Source organism: Rattus norvegicus, chromosome 4 (genome assembly GCF_036323735.1).
Source record: "Rattus norvegicus strain BN/NHsdMcwi chromosome 4, GRCr8, whole genome shotgun sequence".
Lineage (NCBI taxonomy): Eukaryota > Metazoa > Chordata > Mammalia > Rodentia > Muridae > Rattus > Rattus norvegicus.
In genome coordinates, this window is record NC_086022.1 from 98110612 (window position 1) to 98126493 (window position 15882).

Below are 15882 nucleotides of genomic sequence, written 5' to 3' on the forward strand. Positions count from 1 at the left end.
AAGAGAATCATTAGTGAGAAATAGCTGTCCAAACAGCATTTTTGTCCTTTTAATTGTTAAAGTATCATTCCAATCATTTTAACGTCAATCATACTTTCCTGTTGGGTGTTTAAGACCAAGTAGGTGGCCAAAATTATTGCTTGTTTTTATATGGCTAAAGTCAGTTAATCATCTAGTTTTCAGAGGTCACTTGAGCTTGTGAGGAATCTCTGAATCCTGTAGCTTGTCTTTATCCATTACCCACCTCTTTGAGATAAGTCAAAGGCCTTGCCTGGCCTGACTATGGCTTTTCCTTGAAGCACTGAAGAATTTTTTCTTCTATGTTGCCCTCCTCTTTGTAGAGTAGACTCTTGTTAGAATTCATTAAATGTTGTCCCCATAGCCTCTCTCAACAAGAGAGCAGGTGACTTCCTACAGTTGCAGAACATTTCTAGAGATGACCCACATTCCCTGCAGACCCCATAGACCTTACAGAGCAGGGGAGAAAATACTCTGTCTTTTAGTCCTCTGACCACATTAGAATAGCTTCAAGTGCGGGTGTTGAACATGCAGAAGGCCAGGTACAGTAGTCTTGTTCTTTCAATTACTGTTTAATGTTAAAACAGTCAGATATTTCTAAATAAATCTTGATTCACATACATTTTAGCCAGTTTTTGTCATTGGTTTTCTTAGACCTTAGAGATTTTAATCCTATACACATTATCTCTAAGTCTCATTCTTTACATTCCTTAAATAATGTACTCAGAACTTCATAACTAGCAAATAGTTTCTAATATATTTTACTTTTTTTTATATATATTTTACTTTTATTCTGAACGCATCCATCTATCCCAATCTTTATATAAATCCTTTTTTACTAAAACAATTTCCATATTTACATCCTCCTAAATTTTTTATTTCATGCTACAATGAGATATAGTACCATTAACAAGTGAATTTTTTCTATTGTAAGGGAGGGGAGACTAAGCAATCTCTGTCCCCTCTTGATTTGATACCCATGACAAAGTTATAATTTACCTAAGTTCTCCCTGTGGTACTAATTAATTCATTGTGCTCACTTACAGATGATTGGTAAGGAGTTCCTGATGTGAGTGTGAGTGACCCAGAAGCAGTCACACTGAGAAGTCTTTACTTGGTGTTCATGAGGACATCTTTAAATTCCACCACGGTTTTAAAAATTGGTTAGGATAATCAGTTCATCCTCTGTTTTTGAGGAGCAGTATTAACATTTAATATGTTCTGCTGTGATCACTTTATGTCAGCACAGCCATGTGTGAAGATGGTAGTCACTTAACTGGAAGATAGAGGGAAAGCTTTGTATATTAGTATACATTTTAAAAAATCTAGATCTGGCTACAATGCAATCTGGAAAATATTTCTTTTTGCTTCTCATAAAAGATAATACTAAAATTCTTAAAACGTTTGTATTTATATAAACATTCATTTACACATAAAACACATTAAAATACTAGATAGAATTTATTCATATCTAATGAGAGGACAATAGTCCAATGGGGAAAACATGTATCCAGGAAGGGCAATCATCCCTTTAAGTTATTTCGTAGTAGCTGATAAACAACGTCGGCAAAGAGGTCAGAAATAAAATTAACTCAAATAAATCAGTAGTCTTCATTTATACAAATGATAAAATGAGAAAGAAATTAGGGAAACAATTCCCTTCACAATAGCTGCAGATAATATAAAATATCTTGGGGTAACTCTAACCAAACAAGTGAAAGTCCTTTATGATAAGAACTTCAAGTCTCTCATGAAAGAAATCAAAAATCTCAGAAAACGGAGAGATTTCCAATGCTCATGGATTGGCAGAATTAACATAGTAAAAATGGCTATCTACCAAAGGCAATCTACAGATTCAATGCAATCCCCATCAAAATCCTAAGACAGTTCTTCAAAGACATGGAAAGAGCAATTCTCAAATTTATCTGGAGAGGCAAAAAACCTGGAATAGAGAAAACAACTCTTTTTTTTTGTTTGTTTGGTTTTTATTATTTTGTGAAATGAATTGCTTAGTACCTGTAACTCTATCCCAAGCATGTATTCCTAACTCTTTTTTCCTTTTCTCTCAGCATGTCATTGTTGAATACCTTACATCAGTTTCAGTAAATAATTTCACCTCTTAGGAAAGTAATTGGACTCACACAATAACCATGTTCTTGAGAGTGATGCCATTTTGATAGCTCTTTTGAGAACATGCTTCACCTTCTGTTTTTATGAAAGGAGAGAAAGTGATCATAAATGAGGTAATGACTCTCTCATTACACTGTAGAAGAAAGTTGATAGCTAAAATATGATGATTTAATTGATGGCCCTGAGTCATGCTGCCACAGTCTCCTCTTATCCTAATATCAGCAATACAACCCTCTACCAGCCTTGTGGTTTTTACTTAGACATCAAACCTTGCATTTACTGTCATTTGCTCTGGAGTATAAGAAGAAAATCTGGGTAGCTGCTGGGAAAGCAATGGGCCTGTTTTTTCTTGGCACTGTATACTTAGCAGTATCCTAGATTTTTTTTTAAATTTTCTCGGATAAATATTTTATTTACATTTCAAATGTTATCCCCTTTCCTGGTTTCCTGTCCATAAGTCCCCTATCTACTCCCACTACCCTTCTTCTATAAGGGTGTCCCCCTCCCAGTCAAGCCCCCTTAAAGCTCTCTCCCCACATGACCCAACACTGGGGGTCCAACCTTGGCAGGATGAAAGAGCTTCTTCTTTCTTTGGTGTCCAACAAGGCCATCCTCTGCTACATAGGCAGTTGAAGCCATGGGTCAGTCCATGTACAGTCTTTGAATAGTGGTTTAGTCTCTGGGAGCTCTGGTTCGTTGGCATTGTTTTTCTTATGGGGTTGCAAGCCCCTTCAGCTCTTTCAATCCTTTCTCTAATTTGTCTAACAGGAGTCCTGTTCCTAGTTCAGTGGGTTGCTGCTAACATTTGCCCCTGTGTTTGACATGCTCTGGCCGTCTCTCTCAGGAGACATCTATATCCTGTTCCTGTCAGCATGTACTTCTTAGCTTCATCAATCTTATGTAGGATTGGTGACAGTATATATATGAGCCCCATGTTGGGTAGGCTCTGAATGGCCATTCCTTCAGTTTCTGCTCTAAACTTTGCCTCCGTATCCCCTCCTATGAATATTTCTGTTTCCCCTTTTAAGAAGGAGTGAAGCATGAACATTTTGGTCATCCTTCCTCTTGAGCTTCACGTGGTCTGTGGATTGTATCTTGGCTAATTCTAGCTTTTGGGATAATATCCACTAATCTGTGAGTGCATAACATGTGTGTTTTTCTGTGATTGGGTTACCTCACACAGGATGATATTTTTTAGTTCATTCCATTTGCCTATGAATTTTATGAAGTCATTGTTGTTGATAGTTGAGTAGTATTCCATTGTGTATATGTACCACATTTTCTGTATTCATTCCTCTGTTGAAGGCCATCTGGGTTCTTTCCAGTTTCTGGCTACTATAAATAACTTACTGGTGTGAGGTGGAATCTCAGGGTTGTTTTGATTTGCATTTCCCTGATGACTAAGGATGTTGAACATTTCTTTAGGTGCTTCTCAGACATTGGATATTCCTCAGCTGAGAATTCTTTGTTTAGCTCTGTACTCTATTTTTTAATAGGGTTATTTGGCTCTCTGGAGTCTAACATCTTGAGTTCTTTGTATATTTTGGATGTTAGCCCTCTATCAGATGTAGGATTGGTAAAGATCTTTTTCCAATCTGTTGGTTGCCATTTTGTCCTAATGACAGTGTCCTTTGTCTTACTGAAGCTTTGCAGTTTTATGAGGTGCCATTTGATGATTCTTGATATCAGAGCATAAGCCATTGGTGTTTTGTTCAGGAACATTTCCCCAGTGCCCATGTGATCAAGACTCTTCCCGTTGAAGGAATCTTAGAAAGGACTGAAAGAGCTTGAAGGGGCTTGAGACCCCATATGAACAACAATGCCAACCAACCAGAGCTTCCAGGGACTAAGCCATTACCCAAAGACTATACATGGACTGACCCTAGGCTCCAACTGCAAACGTAGGAGTGAATAGCCTAGTAAGAGACCAGTAGAAGTGGAAGCCCTTGGTCCTGCCAAGACTGAACCCCCAGTGAATGTGATTGTTGGGGGGAGGGCAGTAATGGGGGAAGGATGGGGAGGGGAACACCTATAGAAAAGAGGAGGGGGAGGGGTTGGGGGATGTTGGTCCAGAAACCAGGAAGGGGAATAACAATTGAAATGTAAATAAGAAATACTCAAGTTAGTAAAGATGAAAAAAAAGACTCTTCTCGACTTTATCTCCTATTACTTTGAGTGTATCTGGTTTGATGTGGAGGTCCTTGATCCACTTGTGCATAAGCTTTACTGGGTGATAGGAATGAGTGGATAAGCATTCTTCTACATACTGGCCTCCAGTTGAACCAGCACCATTTGTTGAAAATGCTATCTTTTTTCCATTGGATGGTTTTGGCTCCTTTGCCAAAGATCAAGTGACCATAAGTGTGTGGGTTCATTTCTGGGTCTTCAATTCTGTTCCACTGATCTTCTTGTCTGTCTCTGTACCAATACCATACAGTTTTTGTCACTATTGCTCTGTAATACAGCTTGAGGTCAGGGATGGAGATTCCTCCAGCAGTTCTTTTGTTTTCACTATCCTCGGTTATTTGTTATTCCAAATGAATTTGTAAATTGCTCTTTCTATCTCTATGAAGAATTGAGTTGGAATTTTGATGGAGATTGCATTAAATCTGTAGATTGCTTTTGGAAAAATGGTCATTTTTACTATTTTAATCCTGCCAATCCATGAGCATGGTAAGTCTTTCCATCTTCTGAGATCTTCTTCAATTTCTTTCTTCAGAGACTTGAAATTCTTGTCATACAGATCTTTGTCTTGCTTGGTTAGAGTCACACCGAGGTGTTTTACATTATTTGGAACTGTGGTGAAGAGTGTCATTTCTGAAATTTCTTTCTCAACCTGTTTACCCTTTGAATAGAGGAAGACTACTGATTTGTTTGAGTTAATTTTATACCCAGCCACTTTGCTGAAGTTGTTTATCAGGTTTAGTAGTTCTCTGGTGGAACTTTTGGGATCACTTAAGTATACTCTCATATCATCTGTGAATAGTGATAATTTGACTTCTTCCTTTCCAATTTTTATTCCTTTGACCTCCTTTCATTGTCAGATTCCTCTGCCTAGAATTTTGAGTACTCTATTAAATTTTAGGGAGAGAGAGTAGGCAGCTTTTTTTAAGCCCTGATTTTAGTGGGAATGCTTAAAGTTTTTCTCCATTTAATTTAATGTTAGCTACTGGTTTGCTGTATATGGCTTTTACTATGTTTAGGTATGGGCCTTAAATTCTTGATCTCTCCAGGACTTTTAATATGAAGGGGTGTTGAATTTTGTCAAATGCTTTCTCTGCATCTAATGAAATGATCATGTCTTTCTTTTTTCTTTGAGTTTGTTTATATAGTGGATAAAAATGGTGAATACTACTTGATCACTTTTGATGATCATTTTGATGTATTCTTGAATTTGGTTTGCAAGAATGTTATTGAATATTTTTTACTGATATTCTTGAGGGATATTGGTCTGAAGTTCTCTTCCTTTGTGGGGTTTTTGTGTGGTTTATGTATAATCATAATAGTGGCTTAATAGAAGGAATTGGGTAGTGCTCTGTCTGTTTCTATTTTGTGGAATAGTTCAGACATTATTGGTACAAGGTCTTCTATGAAGGTCTGATAGAATTCTGCAGTACACCCATCTGGTCCTGGAGACTTAATAACTAGTTGCTTTTATTTCTTTTGGAGTTATGTGGTTGTTTAGATGGTTTTTCTGTTCCTGATTTAACTTGGGTACCTGGTATCTGTCTAGAAAATTGTCCATTTCCTCCAGATTTTCCAGTTTTGTTGAATATAGGTTTTAGTAGTAAGATCTGATAATTTTTTGAATTTACTCAAATCTGTTGTTTATCTTCCTTTTCATTTCTTATCTTGTTGGTTTGGATACTGTCTCAGTGCCCTCTAGTTAGACTTGCTAAGGGTTTGTCTATCTTGTTGATTTTCTAAAAGAACCAGCTCCTGGTTTTGTTGATTCTTTGTATAGTCCTTTTTGTTTCTACTTGGTTGATTTCAGCCCTTAGTTTGATTATTTCCTGCCTTCTACTCCTCTTGGGTGTATTTGCTTCTTTTTGTTTTAGAGCTTTTAGGTATGCTGTCAAACTGCTAATGTATGCTCGTTCCTGTTTTTTTTCGGAGGCACACAGAGCTATGAATTTTCCTCTCAGCACTGCTTTCATTGTGTCCCATAAGTTTGGGTATGTTATGCCTTCATTTTCATTAAATTCTAAGAAGTCTTTAGTTTCTTTCTTTTTTCTCTCTCTCTTTCTTTCTTTCTTTCTTTCTTTCTTTCTTTCTTTCTTTCTTCCTTCCTTCCTTCCTTCCTTCCTTTCTTCCTTTCTTTCTTCCTTCCTTTCTTTCTTTCTCTCTCTCTTTCTTTCTTTCTTTCTTTCTTTCTTTCTTTCTTTCTTTCTTTCTTTCTTCCTTCCTTCCTCCCTCCCTCCCTTCCTTCCTTCCTTCCTTTCTTCCTTTCTTTCTTTCTTCCTTTCTTTCTTTCTTGACCAAGTTGTCACCGAGTACAGCATTATTCAACTTCCATGTGTATGTAGGCTTTCTGTGGTTTTTGTTGATTTGAAAACCAAGCTTAATCCATGGTGATCTGATAGGCTGCATGCGGTTATGCCAATCTTCATGTATTTGTTGAGGCCTGTTTTGTGACCGATTATATGGTCAATTTTGGAGAAGGAAATGTGAAGTGCAGAGAGGAAGGTATGTTCTTTTGTTTTAGGATGAAATGTTTGGGAAACCACTTCACTAACCCACATCTGATAAAGGACTAATGTCTAAAACACATAAAGAAGCTTAGAACCAAAAAACCAAACAATCCAATAAAGAAATGCAGAATAGAACTATGATAGAGGAATCTCGAATGGCCGAGGAACACGTAAAGAAATGTTCAAAGTTTTTAGTGACTAGAAAAATGCAAATTAAAATGACCCTGAGATTCTACCTTGCATCAGTCAGAATGGCTATGATTAGAGCCTCAGGTGACAACACATGGTGGAAAGGATGTGGAGAAAGGAACACTCCTCCATTGCTGGTGGGATAGAAAACTGGTATAACCACTCTGGCGATCAATTTGAAGGTTCCTCAGAAAATTGGAAATAGTTCTATCTAAAGATCCAGAAATATAACTCTTTGGAATACACCCCAAAGATGACCCACCATGCCACAGGGGTACATGTTGCACTATGTTCTTAGTGGCCTTATTTGTGATAACCAGAGGCTGGAAACAACCCAGATGTCCCATGAGAGAAGAATGGATACATAGAAATTTGTTTATTTACACAATGGAATACTACTCAGTTATTAAGAACAAAGACATTCTGAGCTTTTCAGGCAAATGGAGGGACTTAGAAACTGTCACCCAGAATGAGGAAACTTAGACCCATAAGCACATGCATGGTATGTTTTCACTAATTATTGGATGTTAGCCCAAAAAGTACAATATACCCAAGATACAGTCCACAGAATTCAAAAAGTTCAACAAGCTGAAGTGCCCAAATGAGGACACCTCGGTTTCATTTGGGAGGGAGATGAACACAACCCCAAGCAGGGAGGGAGGGAGGGACAGGGAAGAGAAAGGGGACATGGATGGGAGAAGAGGGGAACATGATTTGTATTAAGTGGTAGAAAAGGACTGAAGTGCTGAGGGCCAGAACAAAGAATGGAATCAGATGACCTTGGGAAGAAGGAGGTTGGGAAGACAGTCTAGAATGTACCAGAGACCTGGAAAGTGAGAGACTCATAGGACTCAAAGTGGGGGGTGTCCTTAGATAAAAATCCCTACAGTGGGAGAGGGAACTTATTGAATCTACCTCCAGCAGAAAGACAGGGCAACAAGTGAGGTATGGAGTTGCTATCCCACAGCCATAGCTCTGACCCATAATTCTTCCTGTCTGAACGAAATGTAGGAATGAAAATCCAGAATTGCCTGAAGAAAAGAAGGTTCAGCGACAGGCCCAAAGTGGGATCCAGCTCAAGAGGAGGTCCCAAGATCTGACACCATTACTGAGACTATGGGACACTCACAGAAAGTGACCTACTATTACTGCTCTCCAAAAGACCCACAAATAGCTTAAAGAGCCAGAAGCAGATATGTGCACCCAATCAGAGAACAGAAGTTTCTGAGCCCTCTGGTTGAATTATGGAAAAGCTGGAAGAAGCTAAAGAGTAGGGCAACCCTGCAGGGGGATGAGCAGTCTCAATTAACCTAGAACCCTGAGATCTCTTGGAAACTGGATCACCAACCAGGCAGAATAAACCAGCTGATGGGGGGGGGGTGTCACCAGGACCACCAACACATCTGAGAGCAGAGCATCTGTTCTCAGAAATGGCTAAAAGAAAACAGGAAAACAGTTCTACAAGAATGTTGACACAGAGGCCTATCTATAGGAGGGTCAAACCACTGTCAGAAACACCAAGACAAGCTAATACCAGAGATAACCCGATGGTTGAGAGGCAAGAGGAAAATTCATAGCTCAGAGTGCCTGCAAAAAGAAACAGGAGAGAGCATAAGTCAGCAACTGGACAGCACACCTCAAAGTTCTAGAACAGAAAGAAACAAATACACAAAAGAGGAATAGAAAGCAGGAAATAATCAAACTCAGGGCTGAAATCAACCCAGTAGAAATGAAAAGGTCTATACAAAGAATCAACAAATCCAGTAGCTGGTTCTTTTAGAAAATCATCAAGATAGATAAACCCTTAGCTAGACTAACCAGAGGTCACAGAGAGTACATCCAAATTAACAAAATTAGAAATGAAAAGGGAGACATAACAACAAAATCTGAGGAAAGTAGAAAAATCATCAAATCCTACTACAAAAGCCTATATTCAACAAAACTGGAAAATCTGGAGGAAATGGACAATTTTCTAGACAGATAACAGGTACCAAAGCTAAATCAGAAAAAATAAGCCATCTAAACAACCACATAACTCCTAAAGAAATAGAAGCAGTTATTAAAAGTCGCCCAACCAAAAAGAGCCCAAGACCAGATGGGTGTACTGCGGAATTCTATCAGACCTTCATAGATGACCTCTTACCAATACTATCCAACCTATTCCACAAAATAGAAACAGAGCACTACCAAATTCTTTCTTTAAGCCACAATTACTCTTATAATTAAACATTTTAAATTTAAAACTAATCTCAATTGTTCCACTGGAAGATTTGAAACAGTTAGCCATTATTAGATCTTGTAGCACGGTTCAGAGACTACTTGTTATTCCTTACATGTTTGGAGACATAAATACCATCAGAATATGTAGATTGCAATTTTACTTTGAACATTGAGGCATGAAAAGTGTTAAGTGTTCACTTGTAAGCTCATCCTACTCCTGGTTACCTTTTACAAATAAAATTATTAAATTTTTTATGACCAGAACCATGAAAATCTGTTTCTAGGACACATGCAGCAGAAAGCACTTTGTTATGAACACACCATTAACATTCATGCTACACCACCATGAGATGTTCCAGTAACCAACACAAAACACAATTCATAGTTCCTGGAAGTTAAGAGATAGTTTACCCTGTATCCAAATATGAGTGACCTTGTGGGAACACAGAGTTAGGTTACTCCTCATTCCTGCCCAGTTACAGCCTTATGAACTTTTTATAGTATCAGAATACAGAAAATCATGGATCGAGTTACCTCAATGAGTTGATACAAACATCAGTAGGAACATTAAGTCAAAGCGATGAACTCACTGCTGTAGTCCCTAGATGCTGCCAACATTCTTTCTTAGTATGGTGATTGGTAGGAGCTTATGGCATGTTAACAAAACCTTTTACCTGTTAGTCACAAGGACATTAGTCAAGCAGGGATGTGAGAAGGACAAATGGTTGTTATGGGTTATAAAGTTTGCCCAAGAAAATCCAAGCTAGTTTCTGGACTTGTAATTCCTACTTCTCCATAACCATTGTAGTTTTATAAGGTAATCAGCCTAGCAGAAGGCTCAGTGTAAGTTATCATTCTTTTCATGATGGTTTCTACATACATTACTACCTGCTCCTGTCAAATTAATTGTATGTTACATAACTGCATAGTACATAGATCTTGGTATGATTCTCTTTAAAATGGGGGATTGATGTGTGAATCTGCTTTCATAGAAGACATGTGTTGCATACCTAGAAACCACATCAAGTGGCTCACAACTCTTCACTTCTTGGTTCCTCTGGAACCTGCCTATATATACTACACATAAACTCATCAAGGCACAAACACAATGCACATTAAAAATCAATTAATAAACACATAAATGTTTTTAGAATTTGTTCTACATAGTGAAGCATCTTAATAAAAACTGTGTACATCTGTGCTAGTTTGTGTTTTTCTAAGAGCACACAAATAGTCTGTCAAAATTTATATGGTACTGACCATGCATGCTAGGGTTCGGATTTGAGTGCATGTATGTCTTGCCTTCCATAGATTCTTTGCTTAGGAATACATTTATCCAGTTGGTGACTCAAGTCTATTGAATGTTAGAAAAGACAAAACCAGATTTAGAATAAAGAAAAAAATCTTGTTTTTTTCGCTATATACCATATGCTAAATCCCTCTTTAGATCATTTACAAAACATGAGTCTCTTGTTTCTTCAGAAACTGCAAATGAACCTAGTTTAGAACTGAGGGCACAGCACACCTTATATTTTCCTACTATGGCTACTTTCCTTCATTTAAATCTCTGACTCATTAACTCCAGATATTAGGAGATTCTACAAACATAACATGTCCTAAATGGGACAAAATAATGCAAGAAATGGAGGGCAAGGTGAATAGGGATGGTGATTACCCCAGAAGTTCTTTCATGGTTGAGGATAGTTTTCATTATCCTGGTTTTTTGTTATTCCAAATGAACTTGCAAATTGTTCTTTCTATCTCTATAAAGAATTGAGTTGGAATTTTGATGGGGATTGCATTGACTCTGTAGATTGCTTTTAGCAAAAATGGCCATTTTTACTATCTTAATCCTGCCAGTCCATTAGCATGGGAGGTCATTCCACCTTTGGAGGCCTTTTTCAATTTCTTTCTTCAGAGACTTGAAGTTCTTGTCATACAGATCTTTCACTTCCTTGGCTAAACTCAGATATTTTATATTATTTGGGACTATTGTGAGTGGTGTCATCTCCCAAATTTCTTTCTCATCCTGTTTATCCTTTGAATAGAGAAAGGCTACAGATTTGTTTCAGTTAATTTTATACCCAGCCACTTTGCTTAAGTTTTTTTAATCAGACTTAGTAGTTCTCTGGTGGAAGTTTTGGGGTAACTTAAATACACTATCATATCATCTGCAAATATTGCATACCATTTTTTTTACATAATCAAAATTATTACAGTGAGTTAAAGACCTGATAGTTTCTTCTGTGTTGTACATTCTCTGAAAGCAGGAAACTTTACTATATTATCCCTGTATATCTTTGAATTGTATTATTGAACATAGACATTTCCTACATTAGAAATGTCATCTATAATTATACATCTTTTAATAGAAATTCAGTCTCTGGAGACATACAAGTCGTTTGACCTCAGGCGTCTGGGGACCTTGGGCTTGTTCTAAGTGCTGAGATGAGTTAAGCTTTGCAGCTGTGACCAGTCCTAACCGGTTCTCAATGATTTGCATGGTCTCACTGTACAGCCTTGGGGACTTCTTTACATAGCAGTCACACTGTGTGTCAGTGTCATTGCTTTCAGGACTCAGCATGGACATGAGGGCCTCTGCTCAGTTTCTTGGTTTCTTGTTGCTCTGGCTTATAGGTAGAATGAACTAAAATAGGAATTTCATTGTGATTTGTGTTGACTGGCATTTTGGGGGAAGGCCTTTTTTTTTTGTTTGTTTGTTTTTGTTTTTTTTTTTTTTTTTACCATGTTTACCTACCTGGATATTCACAATGTCTCCACTCCTATTGCAAGACGTGATATCACGATGTCCCAGTCTCCATCCTCCATGTCTGCCTCTCTGGGAGACAGAGTCAGTCTCACTTGCCGGGAGTCAGAGTGTTATGGTAATTTAGCCTGGTATCAGCAGAAACCAGGTGGAAGTGTTAAACGCTTCATCTACTCCACGTCCAATTTACAATCTGGAGTCCCAACAAGGTTCAGTGGCAGTGGGTCTGTCAGATCATTCTCTCACTATCAGCAGCCTGGAGTCTGAAGATTTTCAATATATTACTGTCTACAGTATGCTAATTAGCCTCCCACACTGATACAAGTCATAAGATAAATCCCTGTGGAAACAGAAGTAATAGACTGGGTTGCTCCACCTGCTCCTTCTCGTGAATCACCCACTGCAACTGCTTCTCAGATGTCACAGGATTTTAGTAAAGCTCATGAAGAGTCACTTGTTTTGGTAGAAGAAACTAAGTGGTTCTCTCTATAGCCTAGCTTTCTTCCTCTTCATCTCCAGTACCAAATGTCTTTTGTGCCTTAGCAGAGGATGGAGTCATTATATGTGAGCAGTTATAGCCTCAGCTGGGACTCATAGAGAACAGAGGAAGCTTCTGTAGACTTTCCATCACACATTATTTAATATAAAAGAGTTTCTAAATCTCAGTATTTAAGCAGTAAATATATACTACCTAGAGAAACTGAGAGTAGAGAGGATTCTTAGTTTTTGGTTTTTACAAGAAAGCTAGACCACATATGTCAGTGAAAGGGAAGGCTGCCTGATCATCCTTTCCTGTTTTTTAAATTCCAGCAGTGTGTGCTGATGCTCCAAGCTGTCTGTGTTATTTCACACAGCACTCTGCAGGCTCTTATGCCCACAGCTCTGCCTACAAGGATTAGACATCATTAAACCACACGCATATGACTTTTAATCCCACTGAATAAAGTAGAATTCATATTTGACTATAGGAAATCATAGAGAAAAAGTTGCCTTAAAGAAGCTTCTAGAACAGGTATTACTGAATAATTGATATCCTGGAGCATAGTTTAAGAAACAAACAAAACACCCACACAAAAATAGAGATCTATACTCTAGTCCATATGTTTTAAGAAGTTGTGTGTGCAGCCAGAATACAGCAAATACAGAGGCGAATGCCAGCAGCAACTGAGAATAGGACCTCCGTTGAAGGAACCAGAGAAAGAACTGGAAGAGCTTGAAGGGGCTCGAGACCCCATATGAACAACAATGCCAAGCAACCAGAGCTTCCAGGGACTAAGCCACTACCTAAAGACTATACATGGACTGACCCTGGACTCTGACCTCATAGGTAGCAATGAATATCCTAGTAAGAGCACCAGTGGAAGGGGAAGCCCTGGGTCCTGCTAAGACTGAACCCCCAGTGAACTAGACTGTTGGGGGGAGTGCGGCAATGGGGGGAGGGTTGGGAGGGGAACACCTGTAAGGAAGGGGAGGGGGAGGGGGATGTTTGCCCGGAAACCGGGAAAGGGTATAACACTCGAAATGTAGATAAGAAATACTCAAGCTAATAAAAAAAAAAAGAAGTTGTGTGTGGGTAAGATCTATTTCCTGTCTATGATATCCCATTCATCCACCCACCTATCTGAGTACCTAGAATATATACAATCTCTTTTTTTAGTTAACCTAAGGTTTTTTTTCTTTAAACATTTTTTTTTTTGTGGATTTCAAATCATTGTTTCCAATTTCATTCATCTCTTGTGCTTTTTATACCTGGCATTCTCCACCCTTGCAAATGACCTCCCCACTAAAATACCTTGTCTTGGGATCTGTAGTGTATCATAGTTTATCACCACAGTATATACTTTTGTGTATAAGCCTTTGGTTGTAGATGTTCATTGCAATAACTGGTTGGTTTCGTGAGAGGGTCCTCTGTCATCTGCTACTCTATCAATATTGGAACCTCACTGGGACACCTATTGGATACCCTATTGTTGTTCTGTGTCATGGAGATTCTGTTGGATCCGTAGGACTGTTCCCTCATGTATTCTAGCAGGTCATCAATGGGGTAGATAGTGTGGTGAACCAATTCAAAACCATGAATCCAGGCCAGAGAGTATTTGATCTGGTCAGCCCTGACCTTTTACTCTCTTGCCTTATTGTAGGCTCACCAGCAACCTCCACAGCCAGGGCAAGTTCTATCTTGCTGCCCAGGTGAGATAGTAGGCCCAGTCTTCCAATTAAAGCAGCTGGTGACAGACATGATCAATTCTTCCACTTTCATGACCCTAGGACCTGTTCTCTTTCCTTCCATAGATAATGAGGGATGAGGGAGTTTGGAAGGATGGCTCCTCCTTGTTTGTACCATTGCCCAGCAGACAAGAGGTAAGGTGGATCTAGTGCACTCATGTCTTTGGGGCTGGCTCACCTGAAATCCAGAGCAGCTCTGATGTGCTGCCCAGTTGCCATGCAAGGCCTGCTGTCTCAAGTGTTTTGGTAGGTGTGAGTCTGGGCCAGCTCTCCTGCTCTCATGACCCCATTGAGTCCAACTCTCCTGTCCACTGTCATTGTCAAGTGCCAATAGAGAGAAGGAGATCTCCCTCTCACTGATCTCACTCTATATCAGACAAGAGGCAGGGCCAGGTCTTCCACACCAATGCCCTCAGGGCTAGCTCACTTGCAATGCTAACATCTAGGGTTAGCTCTACTATGCTGCCCAGGTGACATTCAGGATTTGCTCTCTGGAGTTCTATAGAATGTGAAGGACAGAGCCAGATCTCCCACTGTGTTGACTTAGGGACCCACATTTCCTGCCTGCTGTAGAGAGGGGACAGCCTCTTTTCCCTACATATGCACTCAGGTGGCAGAAGAATTGGGATGGTTATCTTTCTCATGTACTGTGTTTTTACTCTATTTGGATTGTAGTTTGCAAAGTTAAACCTGTAATATCTCACGTTTTAATTCATTGAATTTGTTTATGAGTAATTGTCCTTTTAACTTCAAGAAATGCTACTCCAAACACTTCATATGGGGAACACATTCTATTTTTTTAACCAATTTTAATTATTTTAGTGAGCTAAAAGTCTAATAGTTTCTTCTCTGTTGTATATTCCCTGACAACAGGACATTCTTCAGTATTGCAGTAATTTATATTTGAAATATTTTATTTAATACAGAGACTTTACAAATGCCATCTGTATGTTTAAATACTTGTAAAGAAATACAAGTGCTTTTACCTCAGGCATCTGGGGACACTGGGCTTTTGCTAAGTGCTGAGATCAACAAGCCTTTGAGCTGTACTCAGCAATATCTGGTTCCCATTGATTTGCATGTCCTCACTGCCCAGTCTAGGGAACTTCTTCATATACCTGTCACACATATACTGTGCCACTGTCATTGCAGTCAGAACTCAGAATGGACATGAGGGCCTATGCTCAGTTTCTTGGGTTATTGTTGCTTTGGTTTACAGGTAAGATGAACTAAAATGGGAATTCCACTGATTAGTATTGACTGTTATTTGGGTGATGTCATCCTTTATAATGCTTAATTGTGTGGATATTCATTATGTCTCCACTCCTAGGTGCCAGATGCGACATCCAGATGACCCAGTCTCCATCTTCCCTGCCTGCATCTCTGGGAGACAGAGTCACTATTACTTGCCGGGCAAGTCAAGACATTGGAAATTATTTAAGATGGTTCCAGCAGAAACCGGGGAAATCTCCTAGGCTTATGATTTATGGTGCAACCAACTTGGCAGCTGGGGTCCCATCAAGGTTCAGTGGCAGTAGGTCTGGGTCAGATTATTCTCTGACCATCAGCAGCCTGGAGTCTGAAGATATGGCAGACTATTACTGTCTACAGTCTAAAGAGTCCCCTTTCACAGTGATATAA

At 38.9% G+C, this 15882-nt stretch overlaps 1 gene segment (V, D, J or C); it reads left to right on the forward strand.

The window, feature by feature from the left end:
* The first annotated feature begins 15356 nt into the window (after positions 1-15356).
* On the forward strand, positions 15357-15882 carry LOC500161 (immunoglobulin kappa variable 1-39-like). The segment is given in 2 exon segments: positions 15357-15460; positions 15572-15882. Coding segments are annotated over 2 exon segments (366 nt in total).